Source organism: Cyrtonyx montezumae, unplaced genomic scaffold, assembly GCF_038088225.1.
Source record: "Cyrtonyx montezumae isolate F1298 unplaced genomic scaffold, pur_monq_1.0 scaffold_14, whole genome shotgun sequence".
NCBI lineage: Eukaryota > Metazoa > Chordata > Aves > Galliformes > Odontophoridae > Cyrtonyx > Cyrtonyx montezumae.
The window spans coordinates 2,071,073-2,084,180 of NW_027071870.1; the positions used below are offsets into that span (position 1 = coordinate 2,071,073).

General features: G+C 47.9%; 2 protein-coding genes across 2 annotated transcripts in view; both read right to left on the minus strand.

The window, feature by feature from the left end:
* The window catches only part of LOC136045425 (probable acyl-CoA dehydrogenase 6), a 78,754-nt gene extending 71,414 nt beyond the window's left edge, over positions 1–7,340 (minus strand). The window contains exon 1 of the mRNA XM_065731280.1: positions 7,212–7,340. Within this exon, the coding sequence (XP_065587352.1) occupies positions 7,212–7,340 (129 nt within the window). The remainder of the gene's footprint in view (positions 1–7,211) is intronic.
* Positions 7,341–7,434: 94 nt separating this feature from the next.
* On the minus strand, positions 7,435–11,552 carry LOC136045552 (guanine nucleotide-binding protein G(I)/G(S)/G(O) subunit gamma-11). Its single transcript, XM_065731558.1, has 3 exons — positions 11,444–11,552; positions 11,195–11,298; positions 7,435–7,664 (listed from the first exon to the last, which is right to left on the minus strand). The coding sequence occupies exons 2-3, from the start codon at positions 11,288–11,290 to the stop codon at positions 7,539–7,541; spliced, it is 222 nt and encodes a 73-aa protein (XP_065587630.1). The 5' UTR covers positions 11,291–11,298; positions 11,444–11,552; the 3' UTR covers positions 7,435–7,538.
* Between the last annotated feature and the right edge of the window lie 1,556 nt (positions 11,553–13,108).

Below are 13,108 nucleotides of genomic sequence, written 5' to 3' on the forward strand. Positions count from 1 at the left end.
AACACAGATCTATGAATGTCTAAAGGACCACAATGTGCTGTCCAGGACCTTTGGTTTATTTTAGTCTCTCCAGCTCTCCACACACTTCATGTGCAAAAGCGACCACACTGCAGGATGTCTGTAGGACATGATCAGAGAATAGAGTTGGAGGTCTTAAAGGTCATCTAGTCCAACATCCCTGCAATGAACAGGGACATACACAGCTAGATAAGGGTGCTCAAAGCTTGGTCAAGCCTGGCCTTGAATATCCCCAGGGATGGGTTAACCACCACGTCACTGGGCAACTTGTGCCTCACCACCCTCACTGAAAAGGACTTTTTCCTCATCCAGTCTAAACCACCCCTTTAAGTTTGGAACCATTTCCCCTTGCCCTATCAAAACAGATCCTGCTAAAGAGTCTGTCCCCTTCCTTCTTACAGGTCTCCTTTAGATACTGAAAGGCCGCTCTCAGGTCTCCCCAGAGCCTTCTATTCTCCAGCCCCAGCTTTCTCAGCCTGTCCTCGTAGGAGAGAGGTGTTCTATACCTTGGATCATTTTTGAGGCCCTCCTCTGGACACAGTCCAACAGGTCTATGTCTCTCCTGTACTGAAGACTCCACATGTGGATGCAGTACTGCAGGTGAGACCTCACCAGTGCAGAGCAGAGGGGTGGAAGCATGTCCCTCGACCTGCTGGCTGTGCTTCTTTGGATGCAGCCCAGCCACGTGAGTAAAAAGAACAAAGACCCACAGATTTCATATCACTCAACTTTTTCATGTTCCCTTTCTAGGCAGCATGTTCCAAGTTAGGAAGAAAAAGTCATTCCAGCTTAGTGCTGTGAAGGTGGTTGAAAGGGGGCAGATAACACACCATTGCTAGCACCTCCAGATGTTAGGATACTGCTATTTTTTGTCCATTACTGCACAGTGACAGTGAATAGACCCGGCTCATGTTCTCCTTTCTCCAATGCCTTTAGACATAGCTGTGGCCAGAGCTGAGCTTCAGGAGAAGCTGACAGTGAATTTAAAACCAATACTCAGTAGGTTTTATAGAAAGTGAGAATTCTTGGAGTGCTCAAAAATAAATGTCCAGAATGAGAAGATGTGTTTAAAATTGATTAATTATAATACCACAATTCTTTTTTGTACCTTCAATTATATGTGCCACAGGCAACAAAGGATTAATGCAGCATGCTACAGCGCTGGGTACCAAAGACTGTGAGATCAGCAAACATAGGAACAAATTGTTACTAAATTAAATTTTCCCTAAAGGGGAAAGAAGAAGGAAAGAGAGGGAAGGAGGGAGGGAGGGAGAGAGGAAAGGGGGAAGGGAGGGAGGAAGGAAGGGAGGAAGGAAGGGAGGAAGGAAGGGAGGGAAAAAACCTATGAAAAAAGATTTGGCAGCATCTCATAACATACCTTTCCTCATCTATTTTATTTTCATGCAAAAAGCATGCACATTATGAGTATAATGTAGTTTCTTCTGCTCTGTTCATTTGGCCATAATTGGACATGCTTCTGTTTAAATCATTCTGTTTCTTTCCTGTCAGAGACACAGTTCTCTGCCATATACATAATACATAAAGCAGAGCTGATTATTGTTTCAGAAGTTTAAATACTGCAAATCCTTTAGTAACATACATCTAGCTACAATTTTTATTTTGGAGGAAAAAAACCAAACATATATATCTGAATCAACCACAAACCTTTTTGCCACTGCTTACCTAAAACTCGAAAACCTACACGTCCTCTAGGGATTGCAGGGCTGGGCAGAAGCATGTGCTGTCCCTCTGCCTATATGGAGCAGAAGGAGGCTTTTGTCACTCTGGCTCATATGATCACCCTGTTAAGAAAACAAAAAGTCCAGACCAGGACATGGGAGCTGAGCCCAGCTTAAAACCTTTCCCAAGGAACAAGATGCTGAAAGACCAGCTCTGGCTGGCTGGGGAGGCACGTGATCCTCCTCCCTGTCCAAAGGGACACACGTGCAGACAAACCCCTCCTGCATACACCTGGGAGTTTTTGTAGTCCCTGCTCACTCCCAGCCATGCTTTCAGCATCCCTATCCAAGAACATGGATAAAAATGGGAGGGTCCCAAAATTGCTTCTCACTCTGGACTCCAAGAATTGCAAGTATGATGCGAAAACCTCTTCTCCAGCAAAAGCAAGAAAGGAATACATTTGCAAAGCCCCCCCAAGATCAGGCAATCATTTAAGTGTTTATGTTTGGTTCCAGGGAATTTCTCAACTTCTTTCCTTCGACCACATTCAAACTGTATTTATTTATTCTTCTGTCTCATTGATGGCATCTGCTGCATCCTCCCTTCAACCACACCACAATGAGCAAAGTAGTATGCTATCAGATGAGCATTTCTCACTCTTGATACCTAACACAATAGAGTTTAAGCCATGCTGGGCTCTGTGTCCTTCTCAGACAAGAAATTCTGTTCCTTTTACCATGATCTTTTTGCCAAAACTGTAAATTAGTCGGGAATCTAGAAAATACGTTCACACTTCTGCTACCATGGTATTCATGGCTATACACACCCCTAACACAAAAATATAACCAGTGGATAATATCCAAGGAGAGACATGCTAAAAATACAATTTATATCAGGGCAGAAAATAAGGCTTTTTCCTCATTACTGACACTATTCCCCCAAAGTCTCTCCACACCTCAGGCTCCCCTGCATCTCTAGAAACAGGACAGCACTTAATATAACAGAATTACTTAAGAAACACAAAACATTTGGGAATAACACTTAAAATATCAGAACTTTGACCCATACAGCTACTCATTCCGGCCTCTGGAATCTCTGCAACTTACATAGCTACTAATGTGAATGCACAAAATTCGTATTCTTTTCCCCTCTTTTAGTCAGTAGGACATTTTGTGCACACATGGTATCATTATGGGGAAAAACTAGATTAAAAAAGAACTCCCTTTTCCACCTCCCAACAACTTTACTAAGTTCAAACTCAGCCACAGTGACCACAAATTATATTCTTAGGAACTGTGATTATTCATATTGGTTCTGGATTATATCCCTGCATGAACAAAACAATTTATCTCACTGTGGCAATCCCAGGCCACCTTTCCACTCCAAGTTATTAGGACTTGAAATAATCTGATGGGATCCAAAGTGAAAGGCATGTGCCCCTGGATTTTATCCATCTTTGCCACCCACACACTGTTCCCCATGACAGGGCTCAACATTTAATGCTGTTACTAGGTAGAAGCTCAGCCTGAAATGTGGGTACTGCTGGAGATACTGGCTGTTTTGAGCAATGTGGTAGGAAGAGGTGGCTGGGCTGGTTTGTCCAGGCTGACACACATCCCTCTTCAAGAGATTTCAATTAGCAGAGCTTCCAGATCATGGTGCTTTTTAATGGTTTGGATCAGGAGTGGCAACAGGCATCTCCTGCAATATTCTAGGACTTCCCAGAGCACCAGGGGGCCATGATCAGACATTATGTCCCACATCGTGAATGAATCCTTCAGATAAAATGGAAAATATCCAGTCCTAGGAACTGATCTTAACTTCATTGCTGCCTTCACTTTTTCTTTATCTTGTGTCACTGAAAGAGGAAAAATAATTCTCTAGAGCTACTAAAAGAAAGGCTCTATCCATGCCAAACACACCAGAGACTCACAACTCCTGTCATGTTATGTATGTCCTGGCCCTTAAACTATGCTCATCATTGTATCAGCTGAGTACCTAATCAGCCTGGGGTATCCTCACAGATCCAAGCAGCTGTCCTCACTGAAGGGCTGCTAGCCCTAAATGCTGAATCATCAACTAAAGATTTGGACTGTCATCTCAACCACAAGAAGCTTACACAGAATCTACTTACCACATTGCTTCAGCATCATGGGAAACATTTGTATTCAGCACACTCTTATTCCATCTACTTTCCATTTATCGTTTTCCTTGTGGCTGGGATAAAGCTAAGCTGAAATAAAATGTTCCACATTTCTCTTTGGATGAGGTGATCAACAGAATTTTATCAGCTTCCCCTGGGAAAGGGATGTTTTTTTCTCCAGAATAAAGGAGGTGTTCCTGAATTCCACTTCTGTCTTTGAAAATTCAATTACAAAACACATCCTTCTGCTTATCCCACTGCAAATTTCTAACTGCAACACTTGAGACCCTCCTAAACCTGCCTGAGGAGCAGCTCCATTCTGGACCAGTGTAGTATGACACTCATGCTAGTTTCCCCTGTCTCAAGTTTTTGTGTTTTTTTTTTTTTTGAAGGCTACAGTACATAAAATGCCAGATTGCAGATAAAATCACATTTCTGGAAATATTCCAAGCCATGTGTGGCCATGGGGCAGGGGTAAAGATTTACTCACACATTTTTATGCTAACGGGACTTAAAATTATTTAAAGAGCTCTACATTTCTTTAATGGTCATGGCACAACCTATATAAATCACAGACGTTTGCTCAGTCATAAGCTGCTTATTAAGATACAATTTAAATTGGCTGAAGTTCATAGCTGCACTGGCTACTCCAATCCAGTGCGACAATGACAAAGTACTATTGAATGTCTTGGATGGTATTTCTTATTACAGTGGTATTTCCCAGCTGCCCTGATAACAACAAAAATCAATTATGAAAACTTCCCACTAAACTACTGCCCAGAATTCTAGGCAGTAGAAAATGGTATTTCTGTGGTTGCCTACACCAGAAAGGGATCCAGCCTTCAAATGTTTACAAAAAGTTTCCTTTAGATACAAGATGACAAAAGCTACAGCAAGTATCCCAGAATCTGGGAAGTTTTTTTGCCTATACACATGCCTGTAATATATTTGTATATACTAATGAACAGAAATTCATGACACTGTTAATAACTGGGGCCAGACATACAATCCAGGAGTGGCAAATAAGCCAATGGTGTCCTTTGGTGGAGTCCATCTTCACAGGAATCCCTCTTATTCTAACACTGACCAAGCCACCACCATACATAAAATGCAATCTCTTTTAAATTAGATGCAACTCTATTAAAATGCATGCCAATCCCTTTCAAACCTACTTCCCAAAGCTTCTTACTACTATTGCTGGAGGTATATAAATATGGACATGTTAATGTACATATTGTATATCTACATGCATAGTTATGCATGCACAAAAAATAGCTTAAACCCTCTTTTCCTTCAAACCCATGATAATTTAATTACTGCATCAAATTATAGGATACCAATGCACTGCAAGTATTGTTTAACAAGGTAAAGAAAAGTTACGTTTTCAATTTCCAAGAGGAAGGGTGGCGACCTATGAAGTAGTAAAGGAAACCACTCACGAGGTTATTTCAATACCCTTGCTAAAAACAGCTCCTGGAATTACAGGAGTCTCTTCCTCATCCTGCTCAGAACAATTGGAGAAGTACAGATCTGGTAGCTGCATCTGGATTTGCCCAGTGGAAAGAGTGCCCCAAATTCAATAATTGGTACATTTAAAATGCATTACAGATACTCAGTGGCCATTCTCTGCCATAGTGTTTACTTTTCAGTTTGTCTTGAATTCACTGGTGTCAATTTTAACTTAGGCCAAAATAAACACTGATTGCTAGAAGGTTTAGAGTAAACTGTTGAGGATTTTTTTTCTATATGATCAGACAGAAACCGAAATAAGGGTTATATAAGCATTTTGTAAAATCCAGGACTAGGAGACAGAGCAAGGCAGGTGACTTTGCAGACATGGCCTGTTCCTGTGATACAAGCGAAACCATCCTGTATTATTCACCCAAGTGGCAGTAGAGGAATCATCTTCAACTCTTTTACTGACCTTTTTCCTGCCACCTCATTCCTGCTTTGAAGAATGCTTAGGAATTTAGATGAATGAAACGAATGTATAAGGAAGTCTGTTGTGCGCCAGGTTTCTTTGTTTCTCATGTTCTGTGTTTTTCTAACACAGAAAATGAGCACATAACTGCAAAAGTTCAAGGATAAGAGGTCTAACTTTAGCCATAGAAAGCTTAACTAAATGGCCTTTGCAATATCCTGCTTTAACTCTGGAAGTATGAAAGCTAATTCTAAAAAAAAAAAAAGAAGATGAACTGTTTGAATAAGAAGTACCCCCACTATATTTTCTTCAAACTGAACTTGGAAAGAGGAGAAATTTAGAAAAAGGTTAAACTATCCATAAAACTGTAAGACTCTTCAAGTCATTTTTAAAAGCTTCTATCAAATTTATAACAGTACAGCTCCGAAGTCACATCAGTGAGCTAACAGTAGGACATCCAGCAGCCGCTGCTTTTAGAAAACTACCATGTAGCAGCAGCCAGGAGCTGAACATTTACCTACAGGCAAATCAGGGACAACACCTCACATTCTCAGGAGATGTTCAAGACCCACCCAGACACCTACCTGTGCAACTTGGACTAGGGAGCTGCTTTGGTTGGACTAGATGATCTCTGGAGGTCCCTTCTAACCCCTACAGTTTTGTGATTCTGTGATTCCATCATACTCATCACCTCCTGCTTGCAGTTGAACTTGGGCATTTCATTCACAATTCCATAGCATAGAGGCAGACCTCTCACACACACAGCTTGGCTTATTTTGCCTCATCCTATCCCATCCCACTCAGTTCTGCTCTGTTCCATTTAATCCCATTTCATCCCATCCATTCCACACCCCCCACTTCCTCCCAGTGGGCTCCACACCAGGGCTTCCTAACTTTAAAAAAAGTTAATTCTCTAACTTTGACAGGTGTTGCTTTATTATACCACAGCCTTCCACAAGCGACATTGACCCCTCTGCTGGGAACATAGAGAGTTCACAACTGTCATCATTATTCGCAGGGTGGCATTCAGCTGCCATTTGACGTTACCAGAAGCCCTTCTTTTTCTCTCGATTTATCATTCGGTTTCACAGGATGGCCCTTCTAGAAACACCACCAGCTGTAAACGAGCTCTGCTCTGCCTGTCCTTACGCTCAGTGTCCACACTGAACGCTGACCCTGTGCTCTGCGGGAGCTGGAAGGGAACCCACTGGACGCCCCACACTTTCCTGACACACACGGACAAGCCGAGTTCCACCAACACCCCGCTCGCGCTCCCTCCCCACGCACAGGCAGCGCAGCAGCTCGGCCCCACTCGCAGGAGTCCCCACAGTCCCACCACCCGACGCTTAAAGCGAAACGGGGAGCCAGGCGCTGCCAACAGGCGGCACGCAGCAGCCGGGGCAGCGCAGCGGGCAGGACACGCCGGCTGCCGGGCCGTCTCCGCGGTACCTTCCTGAGGGCCGCCCGCAAGGCCCCGTGCTGCAGCGTGTCGGCTGCTCGCCCGCCGTTCCACCGCACGCAGCCGCCGCGCAGGGCCAAAGCCCGCAGCGCCCAACGCCGGACACCCCGCAGCGCCATGGCCGCCGCTCCGCTCCGCTCCGCCCCGCCCCGAACCGCCGTGCCCTCTCGTGTTACCGGGCCGGAGCGAGCGGCGAAGAGACGAGACCTCGCGTTCAGATTCATCTGTTTATTTAAGAAAAGGAAAAAAATAAAATGCACAACACACAAAAACCGCTCCTGCACTGCGGGGACAGGCCCAGCGGGCTGCGGTGTCCTTCAGGCGATGACACATCCGCCCTTCTCCTTGAAGGGGTTCTTCTCCTCCGGGACGCCCTTGACCAGCGGGTCCTCTCCTGAGCGCTCCTCGATGTAGTTCTTGATCTCCTCGGAGCACTTGGACACCTGTGGGGAGCACAGACACGTTGTTAGAGCTCATGCACTCCTCAGCAGCGTGATGCTGAGCTCACTCCTTTCTCTGTTTGCCCGCCCACTGGGTACCACAGGTCAGCACTCAGCCCGTTGGCTGCTATATGCTTACACTTCCATTTTTTAAATCAATTGATATTAAGCCAAGGGCTGCACATCTCTGACTTGACTTACGGTCAACACGCTCAGAATCAACATTTCAGCTCCACAACAAGCTATCTGTCTACAAAGCATCTGTTACTTCACACGCTTTTCCCAAACAAAACTCTCTGTACTGGTTTTTTCAGTGACGATACAAATCCCCATCCCGAGTTCTACAGCAGAAACCACGTGTCTGCAATGACAGTCCCCTAGGAAATAAGTTCATAAGTTCATAAGTTCATAAGGTTGGAAAGGACCTATAAGATCATCTAGTCCAACCATCCTCCTATCACTATCTCTACCCAACTACTAAATTAAGTCCTTAAGCACCTCATCTAAACGCTTCTTGAACAGCGCTAGGGATGGTGCCTCAACCACCTCCCTAGGCAGGCCATTCCAGTGCCTGACCACTCTTTCAGAAAAGAAATGCTTCCTGAGGTCTAATCTAAATCTTCCCTGGCGCAACTTGTGGCCATTCCCTCTCGTCCTGTCATTACTTATCAGGGAGAAGAGGCCTACCCCCTCCTCACCACAACCCCCCTTCAGGAAGTGGTAGAGTGCTATAAGGTCTCCTCTGAGCCTCCTCTTCTCCAGACTAAACAATCCCAGCTCCCTCAGCCGCTCCTCATAAGACTTGTGCTCCAGGCCCCTCACCAGTTTTGTTGCCCTTCTCTGAACACGCTCCAGGGCCTCAATGTCCTTCTTGTAGTGAGGGGCCCAAAACTGAACACAGTACTCGAGGTGCGGCCGCACCAGAGCTGAGTACAGGGGGATGATCACCTCCCTGCTCCTGCTGGCTACACTATTTCTAATACAGGCCAGGATGCTGTTGGCCTTCTTAGCCACCTGTGCACACTGCCGGCTCATGTTGAGCCGAGCATCAACCAACACCCCCAGGTCCTTTTCCTCTCTACATTCTTCAAGCCATTCTGCCCCAAGCCTATAGCATTGCATGGGGTTATTGTGGCCAAAGTGCAGGACCCGGCACTTGGTCTTATTGAACCTCATCCCATTTTGCTCAGCCCAGCTGTTCAGCCTATCCAAATCCCTCTGAAGGGCCTCCCTACCCTCAGGCAGTTTGACACATCCTCCCAGCTTTGTGTCATCTGCAAACTTACTGAGGGTACACTCAATTCCCTCCTCTAGGTCATCAATAAAGATATTAAACAAGATGGGCCCCAAAACTGACCCTTGGGGGACACCACTCGTTACAGGACGCCAGCTGGACTTAACTCCATTAACCACTACCCTCTGGGCACGGCCCTCCAGCCAGTTCTCCACCCAGAGAAGAGTGAACCTGTCCACACCACGGGCTGCCAGTTTCCTTAGGAGAATACTGTGGGAGACCGTGTCAAAGGCCTTGCTGAAGTCCAGGTAGACTACATCAACAGCCTTTCCCTCATCTACCTGTCTGGTCACCCAGTCATAGAAGGAGATGAGGTTGGACAAGCACGACCTGCCCCTGGTGAACCCGTGCTGGCTGGGTCTGATCCCTTTATTGCCATGCACGTGTCGTGTGATCTCCCTCAATATCATCTGTTCCATAACTTTCCCTGATACCGAGGTCAGGCTGACAGGCCTGTAGTTCCCCGGGTCTTCCTTACGGCCTTTCTTGAAGATGGGAGTCACATCGGCAAGCCTCCAATCTTGTGGGACCTCTCCAGATAACCAGGAATAATTTATTTAGAGCTCTGCATGTGGCGTTATGTCAAGCAGCTAATAAAAAACTGTACTACATGAAGCAGGAGTGCAACCCATGGGCCTCCTTGCACGATGGCCCCCATGGTGAGGCCCCCACAGGAACCTGCCCTGGAGGAGGTCCAGGGCTGCTCTGTGCCCTGACCACACACACCTCTCACTCCCCTTCCTGTGGAACAGACACTGTCCTCAGGTGCCTGGATAAGGGATACCTCTAAGGACGGCTTCCAGCTCTGTGCCTGCCAACTCACAGACACAACAGCACAGTCAGCAACAGGATCCAGCTGTTGCCAGGCCGACAGGGGCCATTATTTCTAATTTAAGGCTCGCTGCTTTCCTCCGTAATTATATCTTACCCCATAGGTAAAGTTATGCCAAGTGAGATGGTGAATTCACCCGCTCCATCACAGCCTCTGAGCCATCAGAAGTAGCTCAGGGTTAATCCTCAACCACAGGGAGCACAGAATAAGGCCTAACTTCCTCCAGCTGTGGTACAGCTGTGATACCTACAACACAGATTTCATTCTCACTGTGAAACTTTTGTACAGCGCACAGGTGAAAATGAGGATGTTTTACTGAAGATAGCTTCAAAGTACTCATTTCCTCAGTCTTTTGGCTTATTAGAATATTAGAATATGTCTAAATATTAGAATATTTAACTAGTTTTAAAGTGTTGTTAAGAAATTAAAATCTATGCATCCTACAGAGTACTTCAGGAGCTTGGGAACTCTCTGAGGGATGATCCAGGTGCCTCTAGTACTCAGAGTGCAGCTTTTAATACTTCTGGGTCCATAGACCATAACATCTACAAACAATGATATTTAACTGACATGTAAAATGCAAGGAGGCACTGGCACTGCTGCCCAGAAAAGCCATGGGTGCCTCGTTGCTGAGGCATGCAAGGCCGGGTTGGATGGGTCCATGGGCAGCCTGAGCCAGTGGGTGGCCATGAGCTCTCGGCAGAGGGATGGAACTGGGTAGGCTTTAAGGTCCCTTCCAATACAAGTCCTTCTGTGATTCATTCAATGAATCTATTATAATGGATTTTTTATCTTGTTGGCTATGTACCTAGACCTAATGCATTGAAAGAGAAGAGTTTAGATGTATATTTTTTCCCGTAGGCATACAGAAATAATAATAATAATAATAATAATATAAAGTTTTATCATGGAGCTACATCAGTTGTATTTTTCCATTTACAGAAACTGTGCAATTAAAAATCACTGGAAACCATTCACCTGTGGAAAGAAATTGCCAGTGTGACAGAAAGTACAGCGTTCCCATCGAAAGCAGCAGGACGGAGCTCGGCCCTGGGGCACCAGCCGCTCGGCGTCGACCCTTCGCCCGGGGCCGTCCCGCCGGCTACAGCACCCCGCACGTCCGGGTGCCTTTTACACAGGAGGGGAATTCTCCCTCGCCCGACGCGGCCGCTCGGAGCGGGATCTCAACGACTGCCGTCGGGCAGAGCGCGGCGCTCCTCTCCCCGCGGCGGGGCCGCCAGCACCGGGCGCGCCGTGCCGGGACCGGGCCCTCCCGCTCCGCCCCGCCGGGCTCCGCGCAGAGCTGCCCTCCCGGCCCCACCGCCGCCCGACGGCACCGCGCCGGGGCCGTACGGCCGCCCCCGCTGCCGCCCCAGCCCCCGGCCCGCCCGGCGGCCCCTCGCTCACCGGCTGCCTCTCCAGCTTCACTTCTTTCCGGAGCTGCTCCACTTCCATTTTCAGTTTGTCCTTCTCGCTCAGATCCTCGATGTTGATCGCCGGCATGGTGTACGCTGCCAGAGCGCGGAGGGAGGGAGGGGAGGAGGGAGGGAGGACAAAGGGTTACCGCTGGGCAGCGAGGCCGCCGGGCCCGGAGCCCCCGGTAGGACGGTGGGACGGCGGGGCGGCCGCCCCCGGCCCGCCCCCGGCTTCACTCACCCTGTGCCGCCGGGCTGCTCCGCGGCGGCCGCTTCCTCCCCACCGCGCGGGCACCCTGCCCCGCACCGCCCGGCCTTTAAACTCCGCGCTAATCCCCTCTAACCGGATTACGGCCCGCCCGGCTCCGCGCTCGGGACGTCCACGCTGCGGGGTCCCAGCGTCCCGCACCCGCCGGGCTGCGGCCACCCCCTCGCGCCGTGGGGCAGAGGCAGCCGGGCTCTGCCCGGCGCTGAGCCCTCTCCTCTGCTCCTCCTGTCCCCCAGTGCTGTGTGGTCGTGTGCCACCGGCATCCTGAGAAAGGTGAGCCGGTGGCAGCAGGTGCTTTTCTTGGGAACATTCCCCTAAAGTTCTGCATTAAAACTACAGGCAGATCAGACTGAAAGGCAGAGAGGTGAAGGAATGGCTGTCAGGTCAGGCTGTCGGTGGGACACAGAGCTCTGCAGTGCAGAGCTTCTGGGGTCCTGCAGCTGTGCTGGGTGCTGGGGATAGGGTGTGCTCTGAGTGATGGGTTCAGAAAGCACAAGGACTTAAGAAAGCCCCCTGTGCTTGCGTAGACTGCTGAGGTCCAGACCCTGAGCAGAGAGCTCCCTCTGCAACAAGTGTCCCTTCACCCTGTTTGTGCCCTGGACCTCTACTCTTGACAGCTGCTTTCATACAACATCAGCAGATGTGGAATCAGCATGGCCACAGCCCTTCATACCAAGCAAAGCTGCAGGCCTGGATGCAGCCTTTTGAGTGGACTTGTGTGAAACCATTTGGTTTTCAGAACCTGAAATGCCCCTGAAGGCAGTCACCCCTCACCCTCCTCCCACCTCTGGCTATAGCCACAAGGACACTACCTGCCCCTCTCCCACCCACCAGATGTAAGCAGTACAGTAGGACATCACGATTTACATCTCCCTCCTCTGCCACTTCTATAGTGCTCAGAGGGTTTACATTAGATTTCTTTCAGTCAGTTCACTCAAATTAGCTCTTCTTCCTCTGCATCTCTTTGGTTGTTATCCATGTGCAGTTCCTAACCCCTGCAACCTTATGCTGGCATCCTCACAGCCCCGCTGACCCCAGTGCTGCTCAGAGCAGTGGGAAGGAGCTGCTGTCTGGGCAGCACAGCCCTCGCTGGGGACATGGAGCATCTGTAGAGAATGATGGGGCACAGAGGAGCCACAGCTGAGGGGTGCCAGTGGGAGCAGGGCAACTTGGCATCATAGTCCAGTATGGGAAACCTTTGTCAGCCACCTGCAGACATGGCTAGTTCTGCTGACTGTAGCAGTAAAGGCTCTCGCCACTTGCTGGTAGTTGCTCCTGTTCATGTGTTTTCACAAATATCTACCTAATCTAAGTGAACTTTGTTGCTGTTACAGTAGAGGAGCAGCTGAGTAAATGCCACACTGAGCTGCAGGGTTGATGGATAGAGGTTTTAATTCAAACTTTGTTTTGTATGTGTGCATGCACAGAGGAAATGGAAAATGGTATTAGCGTGACAGCGTTCATTTTGCTGCTATTGTTTGAAGTGGAATTTCAATGGCTTCCTATGCAGTTCTGACAAAATCCAGTGAAAGCTAAAGGACATCAGCCTGGTTGTATAAAAATCACATGAGAGTTCCCTAATATTAGAAAGACGGCCTTTTTTTTTTTTTTTTTTCTGGAAATAGAAAACGTGGTGGT

Coding starts and splice junctions, on each gene's coding strand:
- LOC136045552 (XM_065731558.1), bottom strand. CDS start 11,290: ATGCCGGCGATCAACATCGAGGATCTGAGCGAGAAGGACAAACTGAAA. Junction 7,665..11,194: donor TGAAGCTGGAGAGGCAGCCG/GTGAGCGAGGGG, acceptor TGCTCCCCACAG/GTGTCCAAGTGCTCCGAGGA.